The sequence below is a fragment of the Microsporum canis genome, genomic scaffold, assembly GCF_000151145.1.
Source record: "Microsporum canis CBS 113480 supercont1.5 genomic scaffold, whole genome shotgun sequence".
Lineage (NCBI taxonomy): Eukaryota > Fungi > Ascomycota > Eurotiomycetes > Onygenales > Arthrodermataceae > Microsporum > Microsporum canis.
The window spans coordinates 1,989,728-2,010,616 of NW_003299165.1; the positions used below are offsets into that span (position 1 = coordinate 1,989,728).

General features: G+C 46.8%; 5 protein-coding genes across 5 annotated transcripts; 3 read left to right on the forward strand and 2 right to left on the reverse strand.

Moving 5' to 3' along the window:
* Positions 1–764: 764 nt before the first annotated feature.
* Positions 765–2,756, forward strand: MCYG_05834 (4-hydroxyacetophenone monooxygenase; the record flags this gene model as incomplete). Its single annotated transcript, XM_002845919.1, has 4 exons — positions 765–932; positions 1,031–1,409; positions 1,477–2,042; positions 2,100–2,756. 4 exons carry the CDS (start codon positions 765–767, stop codon positions 2,754–2,756), a joined length of 1,770 nt encoding a protein of 589 aa, XP_002845965.1.
* Positions 2,757–2,795: 39 nt separating this feature from the next.
* Positions 2,796–4,144, reverse strand: MCYG_05835 (8-oxoguanine DNA glycosylase; the record flags this gene model as incomplete). Its single annotated transcript, XM_002845920.1, has 3 exons — positions 2,796–3,220; positions 3,288–3,684; positions 3,752–4,144. The coding sequence occupies 3 exons, from the start codon at positions 4,142–4,144 to the stop codon at positions 2,796–2,798; spliced, it is 1,215 nt and encodes a 404-aa protein (XP_002845966.1).
* A 482-nt stretch (positions 4,145–4,626) lies between these two features.
* On the forward strand, positions 4,627–6,655 carry MCYG_05836 (splicing factor U2AF subunit; the record flags this gene model as incomplete). The annotated part of the gene is made up of 6 exons (XM_002845921.1): positions 4,627–4,654; positions 4,731–4,756; positions 4,823–5,941; positions 6,001–6,262; positions 6,322–6,533; positions 6,629–6,655. The coding sequence occupies 6 exons, from the start codon at positions 4,627–4,629 to the stop codon at positions 6,653–6,655; spliced, it is 1,674 nt and encodes a 557-aa protein (XP_002845967.1).
* Positions 6,656–9,759: 3,104 nt separating this feature from the next.
* MCYG_05837 (conserved hypothetical protein) lies at positions 9,760–11,382 on the reverse strand (the record flags this gene model as incomplete). Its single annotated transcript, XM_002845922.1, has 4 exons — positions 9,760–10,850; positions 10,915–11,053; positions 11,116–11,320; positions 11,351–11,382. The coding sequence occupies 4 exons, from the start codon at positions 11,380–11,382 to the stop codon at positions 9,760–9,762; spliced, it is 1,467 nt and encodes a 488-aa protein (XP_002845968.1).
* Positions 11,383–18,754: 7,372 nt separating this feature from the next.
* MCYG_05838 (conserved hypothetical protein) lies at positions 18,755–20,675 on the forward strand (the record flags this gene model as incomplete). The annotated part of the gene is made up of 5 exons (XM_002845923.1): positions 18,755–18,991; positions 19,060–19,181; positions 19,284–19,422; positions 19,507–19,975; positions 20,047–20,675. 5 exons carry the CDS (start codon positions 18,755–18,757, stop codon positions 20,673–20,675), a joined length of 1,596 nt encoding a protein of 531 aa, XP_002845969.1.
* Positions 20,676–20,889: the final 214 nt, after the last annotated feature.

Below are 20,889 nucleotides of genomic sequence, written 5' to 3' on the forward strand. Positions count from 1 at the left end.
TCTTGCGTTGGAGCCATGGAAGGAGGCGTGCAGAGAACTCGACGCAGGTAGCCTCGCCTAACTTAACTGGCTATAGCCTTCCTAGGATTTTAAATGAGGCTTGCGCTCTGCATAAAGGTCCAGGTTCGTACATTGATAGTAATAAAAGGAGAATGCCTCGCTAATAGACAAGTGGAATAATAACAGATAATGCCTCACAGAAAGCAATACAGAAGCCTAGACCCATTAGAGCGTCAGTAGATTTATCTCTTTGCCCATGGCCGTGGAACGGACTGAGTATACCATGACACCATGAAGGTTATCGATATGCATCACCAGTTTTCACGAGCCAGGCGTTACTCTTAACTAATCCGAAAGAGGCTTGGAAGAGAAAAAGGAAAGTTTGCCGAATGTGGGGAAAGCTTGGGCCTTCATCCAGAGAGAAGGTAGGCCGAGCAGCCCGGCACACCTTCCGCTCTTGGTAGCCTAGACAACAACTTGCTTTGCCGAAATGCGAAGTTGGTCGCGTGGTACATAATACAGCCTTTGCAGAAAGTTGCAAGGTGCATATGCCAGCTCCCTTGTCCAAAATATACCGCTGACGACGGCGGTTCGAGCGGCAGCATAATAATTATTGTAATAGTTATTTAATCTACCTGTTCCCCCCGCTCCTTCTGCCTCCCTTTTGACATGGAGTATCCAAACGGCTCCATAGTTAATGACCGAGTAGAGACGTACGAGTCCTTTTCCGATAGACAAGCCGCTATCGCACAATAAATGTGAGAATGTCCCTTGACATTGACGTCCTTATAATCGGGGCCGGAATGTCCGGCCTTGGATTCGCAATTCAGCTGCAAAATGACTTTCCCCAAGCTAGCTATGAGATAATAGAGAAATCAGACAGTTTTGGCGGGACCTGGTGGGCCAACACCTATCCTGGCTGCGGATGTGATGTCAGTTCCCAAATAGCTAAGTGATCCTTCTAGTACCTCGGATAATACCCTATTATCTGAGGTATTTACCATGTTTTCACTGTCTAAATTCTCGATAGGTCCCGTCCCATGTATATTCTTACTCATTCGACCTTAATCCAGATTGGAGCATGAAGTATGCTCTCCAACCGGAGATTTTAGCTTACTTCAAGGCTGTCGTTGAAAGACACACTGTTGCAGAGCATATCAAGTGTAACTCCATGGTCCAAAGTGCCACGTTTGATGAGAAGACGGGTACTTGGCAAGTGATGGTTAAAGACATAAAGACGAACGTCACAAGGCATCGACGGTGTAAAATATTGATATCTGCAGTCGGCGCCTTGTCCATTCCGAAGGAATGTGATATTAAAGGATCGGATAGATTCCGAGGAAAGTTGTTCCACTCTGCACAATGGGATCATCAATTTAATTGGGATAATAAAGATGTCATCGTCGTTGGTAAGCTCAGTCATATGCATGCCACTTGAAGCTACCAACTAACAGAATCAACCTCTTCCGGCGTAAGGCAACGGTTGTAGTGCCACCCAGTTCGTCCCTATTATGACTGAGGGTGAAAACAAAGTCCGGAAACTCACTCAGTTTATCCGTCAACCACACTGGGTGATTGAACGCCCGAATGGCCAGTATACTCCTCTTTTCAAATGGATAATGCGCTACGTCCCGTTTGCAATGTGGATATATCGAACATGGCACTTCAGCTGGCTAGAGTACTCATTCCGTGAGTTCTACCTTGAGTATGGCCGGCCCCTCCGCGAAGACCAAACCATCACGCATTTAAAGTATTTGAAACAAACCGCGCCAATGAAATACCATGATGTATTAACACCAAAGATCGAGTTTGGCTGTAAGCGTAAGGTCATGGACACTGGGTATTTTGCCTGTTTGCATCGAGAAAACATGGAGTTGATTGCCACAGACCCCATTGAAGAAATAACAGAAACAGGCATAATAACCAAGTCAGGGAAAGCTATCCATGCAGACGCCATTGTCCTTGCAACTGGATTCCAAACGCAGCAGGTTCTTTACCCCTTAGAAATTAGGGGTGAGAAAGGTATCTCTTTAACCGAACACGTAAGTTAGCTTGACCCCTATCCAACTTTGCAGCTATGCTTACTCCAAGAAATTTAGTGGGAGAACTTTGCCAATAACACTCCGCAAGCCTATTTTGGTACCTGTGTATCAGGATTTCCAAACTTCTTCATCATGATGGGTCCAAACACTGCAACAGGTCATCTGTCAGTAATATATACTTCAGAATGCCAGATAAACTTCGCGATTCGTGCCATTCGGCCTGTTATGCAATCTCTCTACCAATCTCCGCTCCAGGTCTTCAATCCGTTCGGAAGAAAATCGTGTAGTACTGTTGCAGTAACCGCAGAAGCAGAGCAAGCGGATAATTCTTGGATCCAATCTGCCATTAAGGGGTTCGTGTGGGCGTCTGGCTGCAGCAATTGGTACGTCGATGTGGAGACTGGAAAAAATACAATGCTGTACCCAGACTGGCAATTGAAATATTGGGTGCGCAGTATCTTTATACCATTCAAGTCTGATTTCGAGTTTAAACCCAGCGAGATACAGGTTGTCGGTAAGAACATTGGACGAAAGGGTAAGTCGTACCAAACATCTGTATTGGTTGGATCTGGCTTGGGTTTGGCACTCGTTGTTACATTCGCAGCCGGAATAAAGTATGACACAAGTTTCAGAGATCTGGGATTCAAAGGCAGTCACCATCTAGGGTCTTTTCTGCGAGACCTTACGACTCAGCTGATCTCGTCCAGGGAATAATGTACATATTTGCTCATTATGTTATCGAGCTGAAGAATGTTATTTCCGAGATCTTGATGATCGCGTTCTTCGTTTCTTTGGCGCGGATTCAAGGGTATCAGGGTTATCTCCAAGGCCTGTATCTGCACCTTCCGACAATTCCCTTTTCACAGAAATTCGGGTAATTACTCGAATCCCGCCTTTCTCGTCTTCGCTGTCTTCCTTTCCCTCTCTCTTCACAAGTCCTGACTCTATTTTAGACTCAAATTTTAGCGTCTCAGTAGACTGACTGTCATCCTCAACCTTGAGTTTTAAACGGTCAGAAAATGACTTGAGATTCGCGGTAAAGAGAACACTCTGCGCCCAGCCTGCTTCCTTCCCCCATAAATCCCTGAAGTGGTCACCAACAGCATTATATGTTGTTTTGTTCAAAGTCTTTTGTTTTCCTTTTCCAAATTTGTAGTCACGCTGAGCAATTTGCCAAACTGTATTATCCGGTAACCGTAGTGAGTATGCATTATCCATGATATGAGTTTAAAGGTTATGACTTACCATGGGTGTCGACAGGCACCGATTCTCCCCAACCCAGGCCCATCAGACAAACGCAATCCGCAACTTTGGGGCCGACACCTTGTAAAGCAAGCAGCTGCTCATGGGCCTCCCGATATCCCGACTTTTCAACTCTAGCCACAGCTCCAGGTGCAGTAGGTTCCTCGTTGAAAGCAGGCTTTTCTGGGTTCCGTAAGCTGTTCAGCCACCCAGGATCTCGGTCATTTACAACTATCATTGCGGTCTGGTAGATGTATTTGGCCCTATAGCCAAAGCCAAGTTCCCGAAGGTGCGATTCAACACCAATACCAGTCAAGGCTGACGGAGCTGGGAAATCATAATATTTCTGGTCACCCAATTGACCAATGAATGGTCCATAGTTGACGCATAACTTTTCTACCTGTGCAGCCGTAGAAACTTAGAGCATGAATTTACAAGGGAAATGAAGACAATCACGATATACTCACCATCTGAGATATACGGGCAATGTTGTTGTTGCTGCTGCAAATAAAAGAAACAAGAGTCTCCCAAGCATCCTGCCTCATGATTCGAATACCAGCGAACTGTACTGCTTTCTTCTTAAAATTTGCATCCGAAGCTGCCCATTGTTCATACAAGTCCGATAGATTATACTCGAGATTGAAATAATGATAGATCAATGCCTCGGTGTCGTCATCATCAGGGGTGCCACGTTCAGTTGCTACAGTAGAGATCGGGGGCGTAGGAAGGGCGGCGGATTCGATAGCTGGAGGTTTGTATGATCGGTACCAAAGGAAATCTGGGTCCTGTCGTAATGACAGAACGCGTCCGTAGAGTGAGCAAGTCCATTCATCATCGTGCTTTCGCCAGCTTCGTCCCATTAGCTAACTCCGTAGCCATAAGCGCGTCCAAGAACTCTTCTTACCGAAAGCTTTGTCCACATCGAAGAGTGGTATCGATACACAACTCCGTCAGAGTCAGCGGCAGCTTCCGCCACTCCGAGAATTTGCCAATTGACATGTTTTGCGCGTTGAACTTGTACTTCTTTTCACATTATTTCTTCACGACGTTGAACTTTCCCGAAGATATCGATAAGCTTGTTATGTAATCAAATGCCAAGCTAGACCCAAAATGGCTTAAACTGAGCCATCGAGAACTTCTGGCTTGAATGGGCTTTCAGACAAAACTTCTACAATCTCGCAACAGACGGAGAATCAGCTTTGGCTGCGTTATCGTCTCCTTCTTGTATCTCTGTCTGGGTGGAATTGTCTAGCGCGCGTGTCTTGGAGCTTTATTGCAACCAGAGCCAAACAGATTCCATTGGTTCAACTCTCCATAAGTTGTCTTTAATCAGGTATCAAAAATGAACGGTGAAGGTTATAGCGGACGAGGTAAGCTCATTCTATGGCATTTTGTTAAATTTTTTTTTCTTGAGTATCCATTGGTAGCTAACTTTCCATTGCTTAGAGAGCGGCCGCTCAAGGGATTATTATGTGAGTTTGTGACAACTTGTCTCCTACAAAACCAAGATCCAATTTCTGATGGTGACCGATTGTTAGGGAAGCCGATCGGGCAGAGACGACCGTCGGGATCGTGGTGATAGACGCGATAGAGGAGACAGAGGCGACAGAGAGCGGAGACGATCGAGATCACCTCACCATGGCTCCAGATCATCACGTCGAGACACCGAAATGGATTCATACTCATCTAGCCGCGATTACCGAGCTAGAGAGCGAGAAGACAGGTATCAAAGTCGACGAGATGATAGAGGTGACTGGGACAGAGATAGGGGAAGTGATAGGAGGCGTGAGAGGCGTGGTGACGATGAAGATAGGTCTCGACGTGACCGGGATCTCTTTGACGACAAATCTCGCGGCGGTGGTCGCGGGAGAGATAGGAAGCGGAGCGCAACACCACCCCCCAAGAAGAGGGAGCCTACTCCTGATTTGACTGATGTGGTTCCAATCTTAGAGCGGAAACGCCGCTTGACTCAGTGGGACATCAAACCTCCAGGCTATGAAAATGTCACTGCTGAACAAGCAAAGCTGTCGGGAATGTTCCCGCTACCAGGTGCGCCGCGTCAACAGGCTGTTGACCCAAGCCGCCTACAGGCCTTTATCAACCCACCTACTGCTTCGGGATCAAGCAACAATACCCTTCTCAAACCTTCCAATTCGCGACAGTCAAAGCGACTTTTTGCGCACAACATTCCACCATCCGTAACCGAAGATACCCTTCAACAGTTCTTCAACTTGCAGCTAAATGGGTTAAACGTCATCAGTGGTGTTGATCCATGCCAGTCAGTGCAGATCTCTAAGGATGGGAAATTCGCGCTACTAGAATTTAACACTGCGGCTGATGCGACTGTTGCCCTAGCCTTTGATGGAATTACCATGGAAGAGCATGAAGCTAATCAGGAAAGCAACGGAGAATCTAACGGTCAGGTAAAGGGCTTGTCGATAGTGAGACCGAAAGATTATATTGTTCCTCTGCCCACGGAAGAGGAGCCGCGTCAAGAGGGCGTTCTATCGAGCAACGTACCCGACTCACCCAACAAGATCTGCGTCTCAAATATCCCTCCATTCATCCAGGAAGACCAAGTTACCATGCTTCTAATTTCATTTGGTGAATTGAAATCCTTCGTGCTTGTCAAAGATGTTGGAACCGACGAGTCTAGAGTACGGATTTATCCCCCTTCCTAACTTTCCATTAGATTATAATTAACCGACTATATTAGGGAATCGCCTTCTGTGAATATCTTGATCCAGCATCAACCGGAATTGCGGTTGAGGGACTGAATGGTATGGAACTTGGAGATAGAAGACTTAAAGTTAATCGCGCAAGCATCGGCACCGTCCAGGCTGCTGGCCTTGATATGGGCGTCAATGCGATGTCTATGTTCGCAAAGACCACGTCGCAGGACCTCGAGACTGGAAGAGTGCTTCAATTGCTAAACATGGTAACTGCTGACGAATTAATCGATAACGATGACTATGAGGGTATGTTTTCCACAAATTTCCCCGTGTATTACTTCCACTAACGCACCTTTTTTCATTAGAAATCTGTGAAGATGTACAGGACGAATGCTCCAAGTACGGCGTAGTCGAAGAGTTGAAGATCCCTCGCCCTTCGGGCGGTAGCAGACAGGCTGCCGGCGTAGGAAAGATATATGTCAAATTCGATACAGCAGAGTCTGCCACCAAAGCTCTTCAAGCTCTTGCTGGCCGAAAATTCCAGGACCGCACTGTTGTAACTACCTATTTCTCGGAGGTAAATCATTCATCCCATGTCCCTCACCTCACCGTACAAACCACCCGTATCCGCTCCTTAATCCCATTTCATCTGCTAACCAACTGTTCTTGCAGGAAAATTTTGAAGTTAATGCCTGGTAGCTCGTAACGTTTAATCCACCTTGCAGATCTGATCTTTATCGCTCGGGGCAATTTATAACCACCCTTGGGTGGTATAAAGCATCCCTTTGCCTTTTTATTTTATTATCTACCTTGCGTTGCCTCCTTGTTCTGAACACTTCCTTTTTCTTGCTTTTGAAGGAGGCCATCATCGAGATAAATCCAGTGTACAATATTGAAGCGCTGTAAAATCTAATCTGCTCTTTCTCAATACATATTTTCGGTGATGGACGAGCATATTCATGTCGATGAATTGTGTGACGTCGATGCCCAATGACCCTAACATATGTCGTATCCAGGATGCAGAACCCGGAGAGCCTGCTTCGGCTCTCTTTGTTAGGAGCTTATCAAAAAGTATCGCGGTAAGTTTTCAAAGATAGAGCACCGGGGGTATCGATAGGTTGGGCTCAGTGACGATGAGGGTATGTGGTGTAGCTCCAGACGCAGGTTTGTGTATTCCCGCTTCCCGACTGCATAGAGTATTCAAGTAGTGAGACAATGATCATCCGCAGCCATCGTCTCCAGAAGCGAGCTGCCTGTTAGGAGGTATAGAAAAGTCCTGATAAAGCTGTGCTAGCGTGTCCGGTGTCCGCAAAAGGGTTTCCGTAGATCGAGGCCTGGCCAGTCATAGATAAATAGGACGAACAACCCGACGTTTCTCAGGGCACAATCCTTTGGGGAACAGTTACATATATGCAGTGAAAATTTGGGGTATCATGGAGTTATTCTGCATGGTTGTAGAGGGCTGGTCCACTCATTTAGGGTATTCCACACGAATGGGCTGTATGTATATAAAGATGATAACCAATGCAGGGTGCCTCCTCACAACAGGGATCCGACAACTTCATCATGCAGAGTCGATTCGATGAGATCCCCCAACCGTGTGACTGGAGCAGGTGAAATTATGTGCATAAGCATCCACAAGTCACATATCTCATTTTAGAAGCACAGTCTAGGGCAAATCACAGTCTGTGATGGATGTCAATCCGTGCCGGTGCAACTGGATGTGCATTTCGATTCGACGGCCTCAACACCTATCGACCGACGGCAGACACCGTGGGTGTGTGTATACGTGTGTGCTTTACGGGCCATGATGTAACAAGCAACGACAATATTCTCCTTTACCCACCCAACCAGGCTACGAGACCCATCCCTTAGTCCAGGGATAAACATTCCTTAAAGCCTAGATTCAGACACCCATATCGTATGTTCATGCAACTTCTCTGCAATAACGGTCTGTCAGCATTAGTTAACCATGTCATAAGATACCCCGGCAAGACGGACGGTCAGCCGCTAACTATCCCACCGGCTACAAGGGAAAAACCACCTATATGCAGAGGAAGCCATGGAGCAGGTATAATCGGGATATTATACTTGCATGTGGACTTTGAGAGCAGACGCTCGCTCGATGCCCAACACGAGCCGTGACCATAATTAACAGTTATAACCCCTAGTTTCATGTCTGGTACCGGAGGAAAGGATACTCTGGCCAAGTTCGGGTTTATTGTTTTTTTTTTTTCACCTCTTCCAATCCACATGAAAAGCTCCATCATTACCCTTGGCAAGGACTGTGTGTGGATGCTATATGATGCTAGCTAATTCCATACGCAGCGACTTCACCGACACTGAGATTGAGTGTGGCCAATACTTACAAAGAGTCCGCTACAGCGATACATGTGCGACGGATATACTATGTATACTATGGACGCAGTCTACTTCCGCTTGCTTGACGGAGAGCCACAGTTGATCCGCAGCACATCGTTTAACTAGCTAGCTAGTTACGGAAACGGATGTTGAAGTCGGATACCGCACGCCGAAGGATTGTCGGGAGGAGAGCGGGGAGAGAAAGATATATTTGACGGAAGAGAAGGGGATAAGCGAGAAGAGATGGAGTCTGCTCTAGTGACATACATAGAATGATTAGAGTCAGTTAAAGCAGGCCGGCGAAAGTTTCCCATCGGCATACCAGCTGGGGCGCTGCCGTCCCTGGGTAACCAAAACGGTCCCTCTTCCGAGAGTAGTATATGTATACGCTCAGTGTATAACGCCCAGGAGACCCATTGTACAGACGGGTGCTACAATAGAGATGTATTATGGAGCCCAGCGGAAAGTTGCAGCTGCAGAGCGGAGAGGGAGGGAGGGCGAGAGGCGGGTGGCAAACGTAGTTTTTCGGAAAAGCGAGAGTTAAAAATGAATTTGGTCATTCGGCATTCGTTGTTATAAGCCCAATATAGACATTGAAATAGATATGTGAAAATAAGGGTGAGGCCTCCTTATATGGACATCAACGGCGTGAGTATGCGCCATATACGTACACCGTGTGAACAGGGCATAAAACAAAAATTCTAGTTAGCCGATCGCGCCCCCTCCCCTTTCCGTTCCGGAACCTGATGAACACCCAACATGAGAAAAAAAAGGAAGGGGAACCAATGAGAAAATCGATAACGGGTCTTTATGGTAAAACTTATTAAAAGGAAATACCAGATTTCAAGACGGTCAAAGGGAAAAGGGTAAAGGGATGGTGGGCTATAACGATAGACCAGGTGATTGCGTATTGCGTAAGGGATATGAAAACAGAGCGATGCCTCCAAAGTTGACAAGTTGTCATGACAGCGTAATCCCCTGGGCACATGAAGCCGGCAAGGAACATTAGATTATAGAAAACGAAAGGTAGATGTTGCCCTGGATAGGTGTATGTGTGCGTATGCGTGTAACGAGCTTCCCGATGACCGCGACGATGGAAGAGAAGGTAGAAAAGAGTGTAAACCGGAGTAGAAGTCTAGTGCAGTGCGTAGTGTACAATGCTCGGTGAATTTCTTTGTTCCCAATGCAGGAGAGGTATTTTTGAGAGTGACCCTGTTCTGCAGCTACGTATATGCATATCATGCAGATCCATCAGGGTGGTGATATGGAGGTGAGAGATGCCGACAAGCGGAAGGGATGAGTGGGACCCCTCTCCATGAGGCCAGGGTAAGTTACCACTACATGGGCGGCTGTAGGCTGTTCGTCTTGTATCTCAGTCGAGCAACAGCCTCTACTAGTAGTAGTATTGGACGGTCTTCTTTTTTTGGTTTTAGATAGGGGCCTCATATGATATTTGAGGGAGAATCCCGGTTTTCAGGATAGTAATAGCCTCGGGATCGCATGGAAGTGCTGCGTGCAAAAGTCGACTGCGGATCCCAGTCTCGTACATTCGGTTCGGATCGTTGAGCGCTTGGTGGGCGAGGCCTGGAGAAGCTCATCACGGGGTTTGGATATTTGATTTCATCATTGGTACATTCCACGCTTTCCTTTGCCCCGGTCACCTTGAAGGTGGTCATGGATAGGTCCGACTGGCGAGACATAGATAGTAGAGGGTCGGGCGATTTTGTATTGTTGTGTCGAGAGGAAGAACTAAGCATTGCATAGTCCTTGCCTGGAGGAATGCCTAGAGGCGGAAAATCCTTCTTTGGTCTGAATTTGTCCCTAATGAAATGCGCCCAACCGGGAATCATAGAGATTCGACCTAAAAGTAAAACAGACCAGAAGCCACAGAAGGTCAGGAGGAGTAAAACGGCAAAGACCAGGCCCTCGGAAGGGCCTCGCAAATGCCCTTGATGTTCATGTAGACAATACTTGACATCTCCCTTTGTAGATGCAAGGCATAGTATCCAAGGTTTGACTACCTCGACGTTCTCCGGCGTATTCTCTACCGAATGATCAAGGTCAAGGAAGACGCAAGTGAAGAATATAGCATACGCCATGACGACTAGCACGACGGCAATGCCTCTCCATTGCATTTTCATCACATGTTTCACGCGCTTAAAGGTCTGGCGGTAGGTAAGAGTCGTCACGCTGCCAGAGTAGGAAGGGAAGGCTGAACTCGTGTCTGTAGGCGGCTTATCTTCAAATACTGATCTGATGTATACCTGCATGCAGTAAAGCAAGGTAATAAGATGCACGAGCAGCGAAGCTCCGGAAATAGCCAATATCGGGCCCCAAAAATCTGCTATACTCCTGTCATGGTTAATATGGCAGACATTTCCGAATCTGTAAGAGACGCCCGTCAAGACTAAGCCAATGGTGAGTCCCATGGGGGGTATAGCCCAGCCAAGCGCCAGAGTGCCTAGGAAGAATCTCTGCCCGAGCACAAGATTCCAGCATATCTGTAGGTGAAGTGATAATGTTCGGAAGAAACCTTGAACCGTTGAATTAGCAAACTTCATTCCTTGATACGGACAGCCAATTTCGTCTTGACATACTCCATGTTATACTTGTCCAGGCACCGAATAAGACGAAAGCACCGGACCAAGCGCAAGAGAGCTCTGAAAACATGTCGTTAGGTGTAATTTCATTGTAGCATAACTTCGGTTTTGATCCGAGAGGTATAATGAAGCCCATCTAAAAGCGCTGTCAGGATGTCCAAGTCCGAATACAACATATGTGTGATCTGGTGCACATACTTGGAATGACATTATCCCTAATATTAAGCAGACGTTTAGATAGTGACGATGTGTCACTTTGACCGGTAATACGGCATAGGATACCAGCAGCAGAGCATTTGTAATGAAGGCCGCAATAGCGAGCCAGTTGGCCACTTCTGTCTTGCGCAAGAATTCTAGCAGACAATAAACCCAGTGAGCAATCGCATGTCCCACGATGGAATTGCTAGCGAGGAAGAGCGTCAACCGTTCATACCTGGTGAATATCTCCATGTGGCTACTGGGCATGGTAGACAGCACGATATCCCTGTATATTTGCTGTTGCAGAGCCGGCCTTCCACAACTGGTAGTCAAATGATAGTTAGGTCTGTGAACAAAAAAAAAAGAATAAGGTAATTGAATGATGTATACATACAGCCTCCCCGTGGAGGGAACAAGCTCTCCTGCAGGAATGGTGCTGGACATGCCCCTTGGTAGGGACTCTTTGGAGGCAGCTTTGCCATATCTGATATTGGGGCGGGAGGAGGGAGGACTCTCGGTAGCCAGATGTAGATGCGTATCCTGCGTATCCCCTCTCTCTTCTATTCAAGCATCATACCCTTTCCATGCATCGATAGGTAGACGGTGGTTACGCTCATGAAACTGCAAGTCCGATGAGCTTCAAGCCAAGCGAGGAAACGTGTATCTTTACTCAAGGAGAGGAAATGAGCGACAGAGTGGTATATAGCTAAGCTTCAGATAATAAAAGAAAAGTCGAAACGAGTGCGGCTAGGGGTTGTTTAATTTTCCGTGGTTGCAGTCCAAAAATCCGCACCAGCAGACAGACGCGCTAAACAATTAAAGTCTGAACGTGGTAAGGAGGGGGTGGTTGATATCGAAGAGGGAAAAAAATAGAGGGAGAAGATCTGGTAGATGGTGTGTGGGAAGGGGTAGTTGTTTTGTATAGAAAGAAAGAAAAATAAAAGGCGTAGTATATGTAGAAGCAGAAAAGCAAAAAACCTGGGGAAGAAGCAAGAGTCGAGGCCAGAGTGGAAAAATATTACAGACTCAGTACTAGGTAAAGGTAAAATCACTAACCATTCATCCGTTGGATCCAAGATCAGACGCAGATATAGTGTGATATATAATATCAAAGACATCCGCTAAGAATAGCTCACTTCCAGTCAAGATGGCGGATCGGTACTTGTCCCAGAACCAAATAACATGCGTTGCCTTGTAAGTTAGCTCAGGTGGGACAATCAACGGAGGCTGTATGTAAGTGAACGATCGCCTCCCCCCATGGAAGGAAAAAAAAAGGTGAGAAAGAGGAAAAAGAAAAGAAGAGGGAAAATAAGAACCCGATCCATCCAGCTTTGCGGGTAAGGATTGTGGTAAAATTATGGGCCTTATAATTTGTATACCTATGCATCTCCAGCAGCAGATGTGGATGCGGAGCGTAGACCTCGAGAAGCTCACTCAAGTGGATGACAGCGGGCAGGGGAGAGAGAGGAGACAGTTGACATGGGTGGCCCCCTGACCACAGACTCCCTGGCAGCCAGGCCAGGAGGCAGATTGGACGGAGAAGGGGGGCTCTGACGGGGACATGGGTGGACAGATGGCGAAGACCACAGAAAAAGCAGAGAAGGGTCCCGCACTGTACGAAGGTAGAGCCGTAGAGATGGCCAGACAGAGGACGAGGACGAGAGAAACGCTCAAGGCTTAGCCAAAGAGAAGGACGTCCCTCTTGTGTGATATGTGGTAGGCCGAAGACGAGGGTTCACGACTCCAGCTGTCCACCTATCACGACCAGTAGACCCTCCCTCCCTCACTCACGGCCCAGGATGCAGAGACCATGCGGATCAGTTGATGGCACCAGGAACAGGCTCGGTGAAAAGAAGAGGTAAGTGAGTGATAGCTTGGTGATAACAGACGCCAGTTCTTGGGACGACCAGAAGATGAGCCCCCCCTCTCTCTCCCTTTCTCTCTCGCGGGTGGGCGGAAACTACCGAGCTGACCTTTTCGTCGGAAGATTGGCTGGCCTGCCCACGCCACTCTTCTTCTTTTAGTGGTACCTTACGGGCTCTGCTGGCCCTAACGGTCGTCGATGGAGCCATTCGCTCAAATAAAAAATGTCCCTATCCCTCTCTTCCCGCGGTGGAGTGGGGAGAAGAACAACGACTGGAAGGGACAAAAATTCCGCATGTGGCCGTCGTATCAGGTTCACAAGCCTTTCGAGAGTGTCATGTCACCGTCTGTCAGGTTCGGCGTTGTGGGTAGGGGGAAGAGCACTCCCCTTGAGGTACGTTCAGGGGGTTGAGATGTTCGATATGGAGAAAAGGGATGCGGCTCTGAAACCAACTAGAAACCACATGTTAAAAAAAAAAAAAAGCTGCCTGGAAACAAGACCAGAATGGGACAAGAAGAAGATGGAGACCCTTTTTTTTTTCGCAATACCAACTACTTTAGATCGCGAGTTAACTGCCAACTGGGAAGATGCTCCGGCGCGGCATCCATGTCTAGGCTCTGCTGCTGTTTCGTTTCTTTTTTTTTCTTTTCATTAACCCTCTTACATTAGTACACGCCTAACAGGAAGACTTGCGCAAGATCACGATACGCCCTTGTTCCTGGCGTTAATAACTACAAACACGGCCTCGCTGCATGTCCGACAGGCATTCCGGGTTATTGATCTTGGGCCCATGAATGGGTCCAGAAGCATGCGTGGAAGGGGAGGAGAAATGCCACTATCGATATTAATTATGGATATTCGCCTTCTCTTCGAACAGGGAGAAGAAACACGGCGCTTGCTCCCTCTTTACGTATGGCTTCTCTCGTGGCCGCTCGGATACAGCGATCAGAAGCACAACTCACGCCGTCTTCAAGCCTCTTTTTTCTTATCTGTTCAATCACGGTTTTCCTTCTGGCTCGCCCAGAGAAGATATAAGAGTTTCTAACCGGGTTAATTATAGGACTTACATATGCTATCAACGGCCACCCTCCTTGTATTGCTACATCTATGTATATACACATAACTACATACTTATTTTTAGCAAGAAAACACCCGTTTGCCATGATGTTATAGGGTTGTCTAGCCGGAAACGAGCCGTCTCCTATGATATATCTAGCCGTGTCCGGGGTTATCTCGTTCTCTTGCCTTGACCGTTATGCCCTCTTCCGACGGAGGGATGGGATCTTGTCTCTTGCGGTTTCTAGAAGCTCGCCGGTCTCTCGTCTGCCGGTGTGTCTCGCCGTTTTAGAACCTCGTTGAACAGCTCACAAAACACGCGCCTGATACGGACCAGGTAGATCGGATCTGTGGCGGGCACTATCGTCTCTTTCCCATGCCATAAAGTGATCTGGAACCATGGAACCAACCCGTGGGCTATCTTTGCCATGTGTCTGCATCCGCATAAAAGAAGAGAGCATGAACTTAGCTGATTCCGTGGGTGCGCGATTGTCCTACCCACGGAACTGTCGCTGTAGTGGTGCCGTTCGGTTAACGGGTGAAACCATTGTATTTCTAACTTCTGCAAGCAGGGTTTACAATCAGACTGCTCTATTCGGTTTCTCTATCCCACATACATACCACTAAAGGTATGTATATGTATAGAAGGTGGTCGGGATGGAAACATGACAACGCGTTCGGGGCGTTCTTTGTCTTTCCACCAAGATTCGCCATATCCGACACCACAGATCTTGAAGGAAAAAAAGAACAATGTGATAAAAAAAAATCTGACCACAACGCCACCTGCAAGGAAAGCCTGTTGTAATGGCCAAAACCGTGTAACGCTGACAACTGAGGACTTCCTTTTTATCAGGACACTGTTGGATACATGATAGCGAGTTCCACGTTGCTGGATAAGAGAAAAACAAACCACCAAGCGAAGAAAACCCATAGGCTTTTCCCCAACGTTGTATAACTAAGGGCTAAACATATATACTTCAATATTCTGTCCTTGAAATGTTGGGTTGGTTCGGGGGGACAAAGCAAACAGGATGCTGTGCAACCAATATCAAGCAAGGGGCCCTGCCACAGAATTCCAGATATCTGGTTATTTTTCTCCCACGACAACAAGAACGGCTGAGAACGAGCAGTCGATAAATCCAGTACTTCTACTCGACTTCATGTGCGTGTACACGGAGCACATGCAGAAACTTCGCGTCTCTACTCTACTCCTGCGGGTGTACTGCTACATAAGGAAGGGCACAGCAGCGTCTATACAGTAGTATTGCATGCTACGAAGTATCCGCAACGCTTTAAAGGCCATAGATAAGGGCCTTCTGGATACGACATAGGCAAGGTGCAAGCATCACAGTCAGAACTTACCGTGCCAGCGGTCGGTTGGAGCAATGCTTGCTCTTAACGAGTTACATACCTGTCGACCATTCAAATGAGTGAGATAACCGTCTTGAGGCCTCACGTCTCACATATAAGATTATACATATAATCCTTCTGGTGCAGGGATGACGAAAAATATGTCGTTTACGTATTATACAAAGATCGAGGCCCTTCAACAGCCCGTGCCAATGTTAACTTGTTTCCCGTTTTCTCTTCTGTTTCCTGGGAGTGCAGAGGTTGTTTCGGAAATGCTTAAGTCTCTGGTGATTTCTTATTTTATTTCGTTTCCTTATAACGGGTCGGGTGGTGCGGGGGATGCCACAGATATATTACTATCTCCATAGTAGCCAGCACTCAAGAGTGACCTGGCGGGGAAGCAGGCGTCGCATATATAAATTATTTACCTTTGTATATATATAGACAGTCTTCTACGGAGTATGATAACTATGATGGTGGTGTCAACTAGCTCTGTTGCAAGTCATCTCTCCACATAGTTCGGACTAATCCATCTAGAGTGCTACTTCGTATTATCACTACAACATGTAACGGAGCAAAGCGCTCTTCTAGAACATCTTCTGCCCTGATGCTAACTATCGTTAACTGACTAGTTTTATGTCTTACATTACGCCCAACATGCCACGGCGTATGCACAGTCGCCTTTCCCTCCCGTCTTCCCGTCCCCCTGTGCATATGCAGCGAGAAGTCTTAATTATCAAGACGAATCAATTACCTAAACTACCTTGTCTATCGGTCTGCGCGTCCTCAATCTCGTGCACAGCCTTTCCCTTGTTCCTTCATGACTTGCATATCAAAAGGCCAATAGAACACGCGACTTCATGAATCCTGTTGATGCGTACAGTCATTGGTTCCCCCTACCCCTTGCCATAGAAGATAACAAGAAAAATGCCCTCGCATATTATCCTATTGTGGCTTTTATGCATCTTCTATATATATACATAATATATCAAGCAGTCAAGGCCGGATGGCACAGACTTCGCATCCTCCTTTCTTACTTCTCACGAATCGGTTCCGTTCTTTGCTCCAAGGTAATTCTCACGCTGCATGCAAGGCGTCGCCCTGCCAAGCTGTGCAGCACTTGGGGAACCAGGGCTCGATAGGCTGACTGGCCGTCACATCCTCCCGATCCCTGGAAGGGTGATGGCACGTATACATACTATGTACAGATGTATGTGTGTGCATGTATATGTTGGTGACGGTCTAGCCACAAGAGACTTTAGCGGTGAATCAGTGGATATCCTTGATTCGTGGAAGCTCCTGGTTGCTTGTCAATCATGCCTTCATTCACTTACGAACAACTTACATATGTTATATGTACCCCCTTGCCTATATCCTTAGGGCGTAAGCTCGTTTAAATAACGCAGCTGAACAACCTATACATATGCTCGCATGGACAAGGGAGGGCCATGAGAAGCGAGCAGGCAGCTAGAGGATCCGAGAAGAGGGTTCGCCCGTTTGCCAGAGCAAGACCGATACCTACCGGATTAGTGGTTTAGTTGTTGTAGCGAAGGCCATTTTACAATAACGAAGTTGATAGACACTGGATGGATGCAGACTCGACAAGGATACACATAATAAATGATCTTCATTTTCTTTATCATTTAGTAAAGGGTCAAAGAACCAGGCACTTTGCGCAAGCTTAACTTATCTCTATATTACGAATTTCGCAGGGTTATTCTAACATCGAATCTCAAAGGCCCTGAGCCTCCTCCCTATTCAAGGCTGAAAGGCACTGAGCACACGATGAACAAATTTCCGAGATGAAACAACAGAGATATATGCACCAAGCAATTCATTACCCGCTCATCTTGTGTTTATATAATCTTGGCTCTAGGAGATATAAGAAGACAAAATATCCTCCATGGCGTGATTTTCATTCTCGAACACGGTAAATACTTTCTTGGGTTTCCACAGCACTGATCAAGGCCACTCCTATTAATTATTGCAGGACATAACAGATGACCTTGGCGAACGGTTTCCTTGGTTCGAGCCCTATGCACAAAGGCAAGGGAGATTAAGGCCCGGTTCCCGAGTGGAAGTCCGATTCATCGTCGTTTCATCTTCAGTGCCGGCGTTATTTTACTTAATCCCAAGGCCATCAAATGGGAGAGCCTAGGCACTTCGGCCTATGGCTGATCCGAAGATGAGAGCAAGCTTGGTTATTGATAAAGGCGGAGATCTTACAGACTTTCATATCGAAAGGATAGTCCAAGGGCTAAACAACGTTTTATAAACATGGGTTTATTTCACATACTCTATTCTATATGGGTACGCAAATCAAGTACCCCCAAGCCTTCAGAGCAATGATATCAAACGTAAGGCGTGACAGCCAAATGCCGGACCCTCGAAGCCTCGGGCGTACATTGACCGATTTCTCAATAGGGCACAAGAACATACCAAGAAATGATATATCTATCTTTCAGCAAATATGTCATTTATGTCAGTTTCACAAATCACACCAATAGAGGGTATATCCATTATATCTGTTCACCCATCCATTAAATCTTTATGGCACGGATCTTTAGGACGGCTCTCCGCGGTCCAACCATCAACCACAGCATGCGTAATTGGCCTAAGCACAGAACTTCATTAGCAACCGTGTGCAGGCAGACAAGTGGTAAATATCAGAATCGGTTACAGAGAATCAGAAGTCCATTAAGATCATTGAAGCTGGGCCAGAAAAGACCCAGCCTCTGACATAAGAGGTACCAGAAAAAAAGTAAAGAGTGGTATCATCATGCTAGGAGAAATATGTATGCAGTGCGGGATTGCGGGCTTGTTTGGGTGGAAGACATACCTTTTACAGTATAATTAGTTCGGGCATAGGGCGATCACCGCCCTTCACTACTTACATAGCCATATTCATCATCTTTCCCTTCATCGCGGCTTGCTGGGATCGAAAACGGTAAAGGTGAAGGTTGAAGAAGCGAGAGAGAAAAAAAAACTTCGTCAGGGAAGAAAAAGGCAAAAACTAAAAACCGGCCAACGAACCATCACGTGACACGGAGTCCTGGATCGTCACCCTGCAGCGAGAACGTCGATACTTGGAAGCATCCCTAATATTTGCGACCAGGAGAGTAATTCGTTCGAGTCTGGTGATCTGTGATACCCCAGGAAACTCGACCCGTTCCAGCCGCTACAGGGCTAGAGAACTACTCGGTCGATATCACGATTCAACTGTCTAGCGCTATGGGCTTTCCCGGGAGAGCCTACATAAAGATGCGGTGCTGGCATATTTCTTCCCTTGGTTTCCCCTCTCTCTCCAGCTTCAGAGTAGTAGTCGTTATCTGATCATCCACTGCCCATACATTTGATTAGATTGTTGCCATGGCTTTGGACGCCTTTCTTAATGTATTTAGACGTGGCCTAGCGCCCAGCGAGCCCAGCCAGGCTGCTTATGAACCAAACAAGGGCAAACTTCAGAGTCGAATGCTCGACGTTGTCCAGAGAACCTTTGATCTCGGATTCACTTCTTTTGGCGGACCACCAGTGCACTTTAGAACCCTTTATCGGCGATTTGTGTCGGATGCAGGTGGAAGGGTGCCATGGGTTGATGAGCAAACGGTGTGGACCTGTCACATCTCACTTCCTTCTGTAGACGCTGAAGCTAACGTGGAACTGGCGCTGTATAGTACCAGGAGCTTTTTGCGATAAGTCAAGCTCTCCCTGGGCCTGGGAGCACAAAGATGCTCTTCTGCATAACGATGATACATGCAGGCTTTCTCCCAGCAGTGCTTACCTTTTTCATATGGACGTTCGTTCCTCCTCCCCCCCTTTTTTTTAATTTGAACCATAATATCCCCTTATATGGTGATCCTACATGTTCATAATATTGACATGTATCGATATATTATAGCCTTCCTGGCGCCATTGGAATGTTTGGCCTTGCCCTTGGAGTTGCAAAGTTAGACCAGAATCTTCCAACTATGGTATATGCCTTTCTTTCTGGTTTAAACGCATCAACCGTTGGTATCATCGCCCTTGCAGCAGTCCAGGTATAACAACCGCACCACTTCCTTTGAATTAAACAGCAGCAAAAAGGCGAAATATAAAAAAGCCAGAAGCTAACTGATCTTTAGCTAGCGGAGAAGTCTATTCAAGATAGAATAACCAGAATTCTGGTTATTTTTGGTGGATCTGCTGGCCTGTGCTACCAAGCCATATGGTATTTCCCGATCCTTATATTGATTGGCGGTTGCACGACCGCAGTATGGGATCTGATCGCTCAACCGAACATCACAAAGTTGAAACTCAAACTTCGCCGAAGACGCCTAAATCGCACGGGTGATGCTGAGGCAGGCAATGATATAGTGGGGGTCCGATTAAACCATCCCCACCAGACTTTACCACTACAGCGGCGAAATATCCCAGGCAGAAGGGAACAAGAAGCCGAAGGTGATCATCCTCGACTTCGAAGTTCAGCTAGCTCAACCATTGTGCCCGATAGTCCTAGTACCCTCATTGGCAGCATTGAAAGTCAACCTATGGATACCCATTCTCATTCCTTGCATATGAAATGGGGTATTCTGATTATCGTTTTATTCTTCGGTTCGTGCTTTAAAATGGACCCTCCCCCTCTCAGCCCCTGAATATCATAACTGAAATGGATATATATATAGCAAGTTTTATCGGCATACTCGTAGTGCGCCAGAGGATGGAGAAGCCAGCTCTCGACCTTGCCCTTTTCTCCAATATGTACCTCGCTGGGACAGTGATATTCGGCGGCGGGCCTGTCGTCATCCCTTTGCTTCGTGAGTATGTCGTTGGGCCTGGCTGGGTTTCCCCACGAGACTTCCTTATCGGTTTAGCTCTCATCCAAGCCTTTCCCGGGCCGAATTTCAATTTTGCTATATATCTAGGTGGACTCGCAGTAGCCTCTGTGAACTCTCCAATAGTTTTAGGCTCTTTCATGTCATTCGTTGCGATATATGTGCCTGGTTTAGCCCTGGCTGTGGGGTTCCAGAGTTGTTGGAGTGTCCTGCGGAGATACCCACTTACAAGTAGCTGTCTTAGGGGAATGAACTCGGCTGCAGTTGGGCTGGTATTCACTGCAGTATATCGGTTGTGGGAGATTGGCTATCTGAGTGCTAATGCATCCCAAGGCCAAAGCCTTGGAATGGAACCCTTTTGGGTGGTCGTGGCGGCTATAACCTATGCTGAGAATGCTTGGTTTAAAGTGCCCCCCGCTATTGCCATTGCCATTGGCGGTATATTGGGTCTCTGCTGGTATGCGGTGGTACAGAAATAGATGATATATCCTTTTGATACAGCTCATATACTCTCTCACACTTCCTCTTCGTCTTCTTGTCTGTGGTTTTACATTTTTTTTATATGTTGATCAAAGTTGGAAATTAGAATCACGTGAAGTTTTATTGATTAATAAGTTTTATTATCTAATAAAGTAAATGCGACCTAAGCGACTTCTTATCACGTGATCGCACATCGCCAAAGTTGACGAACGA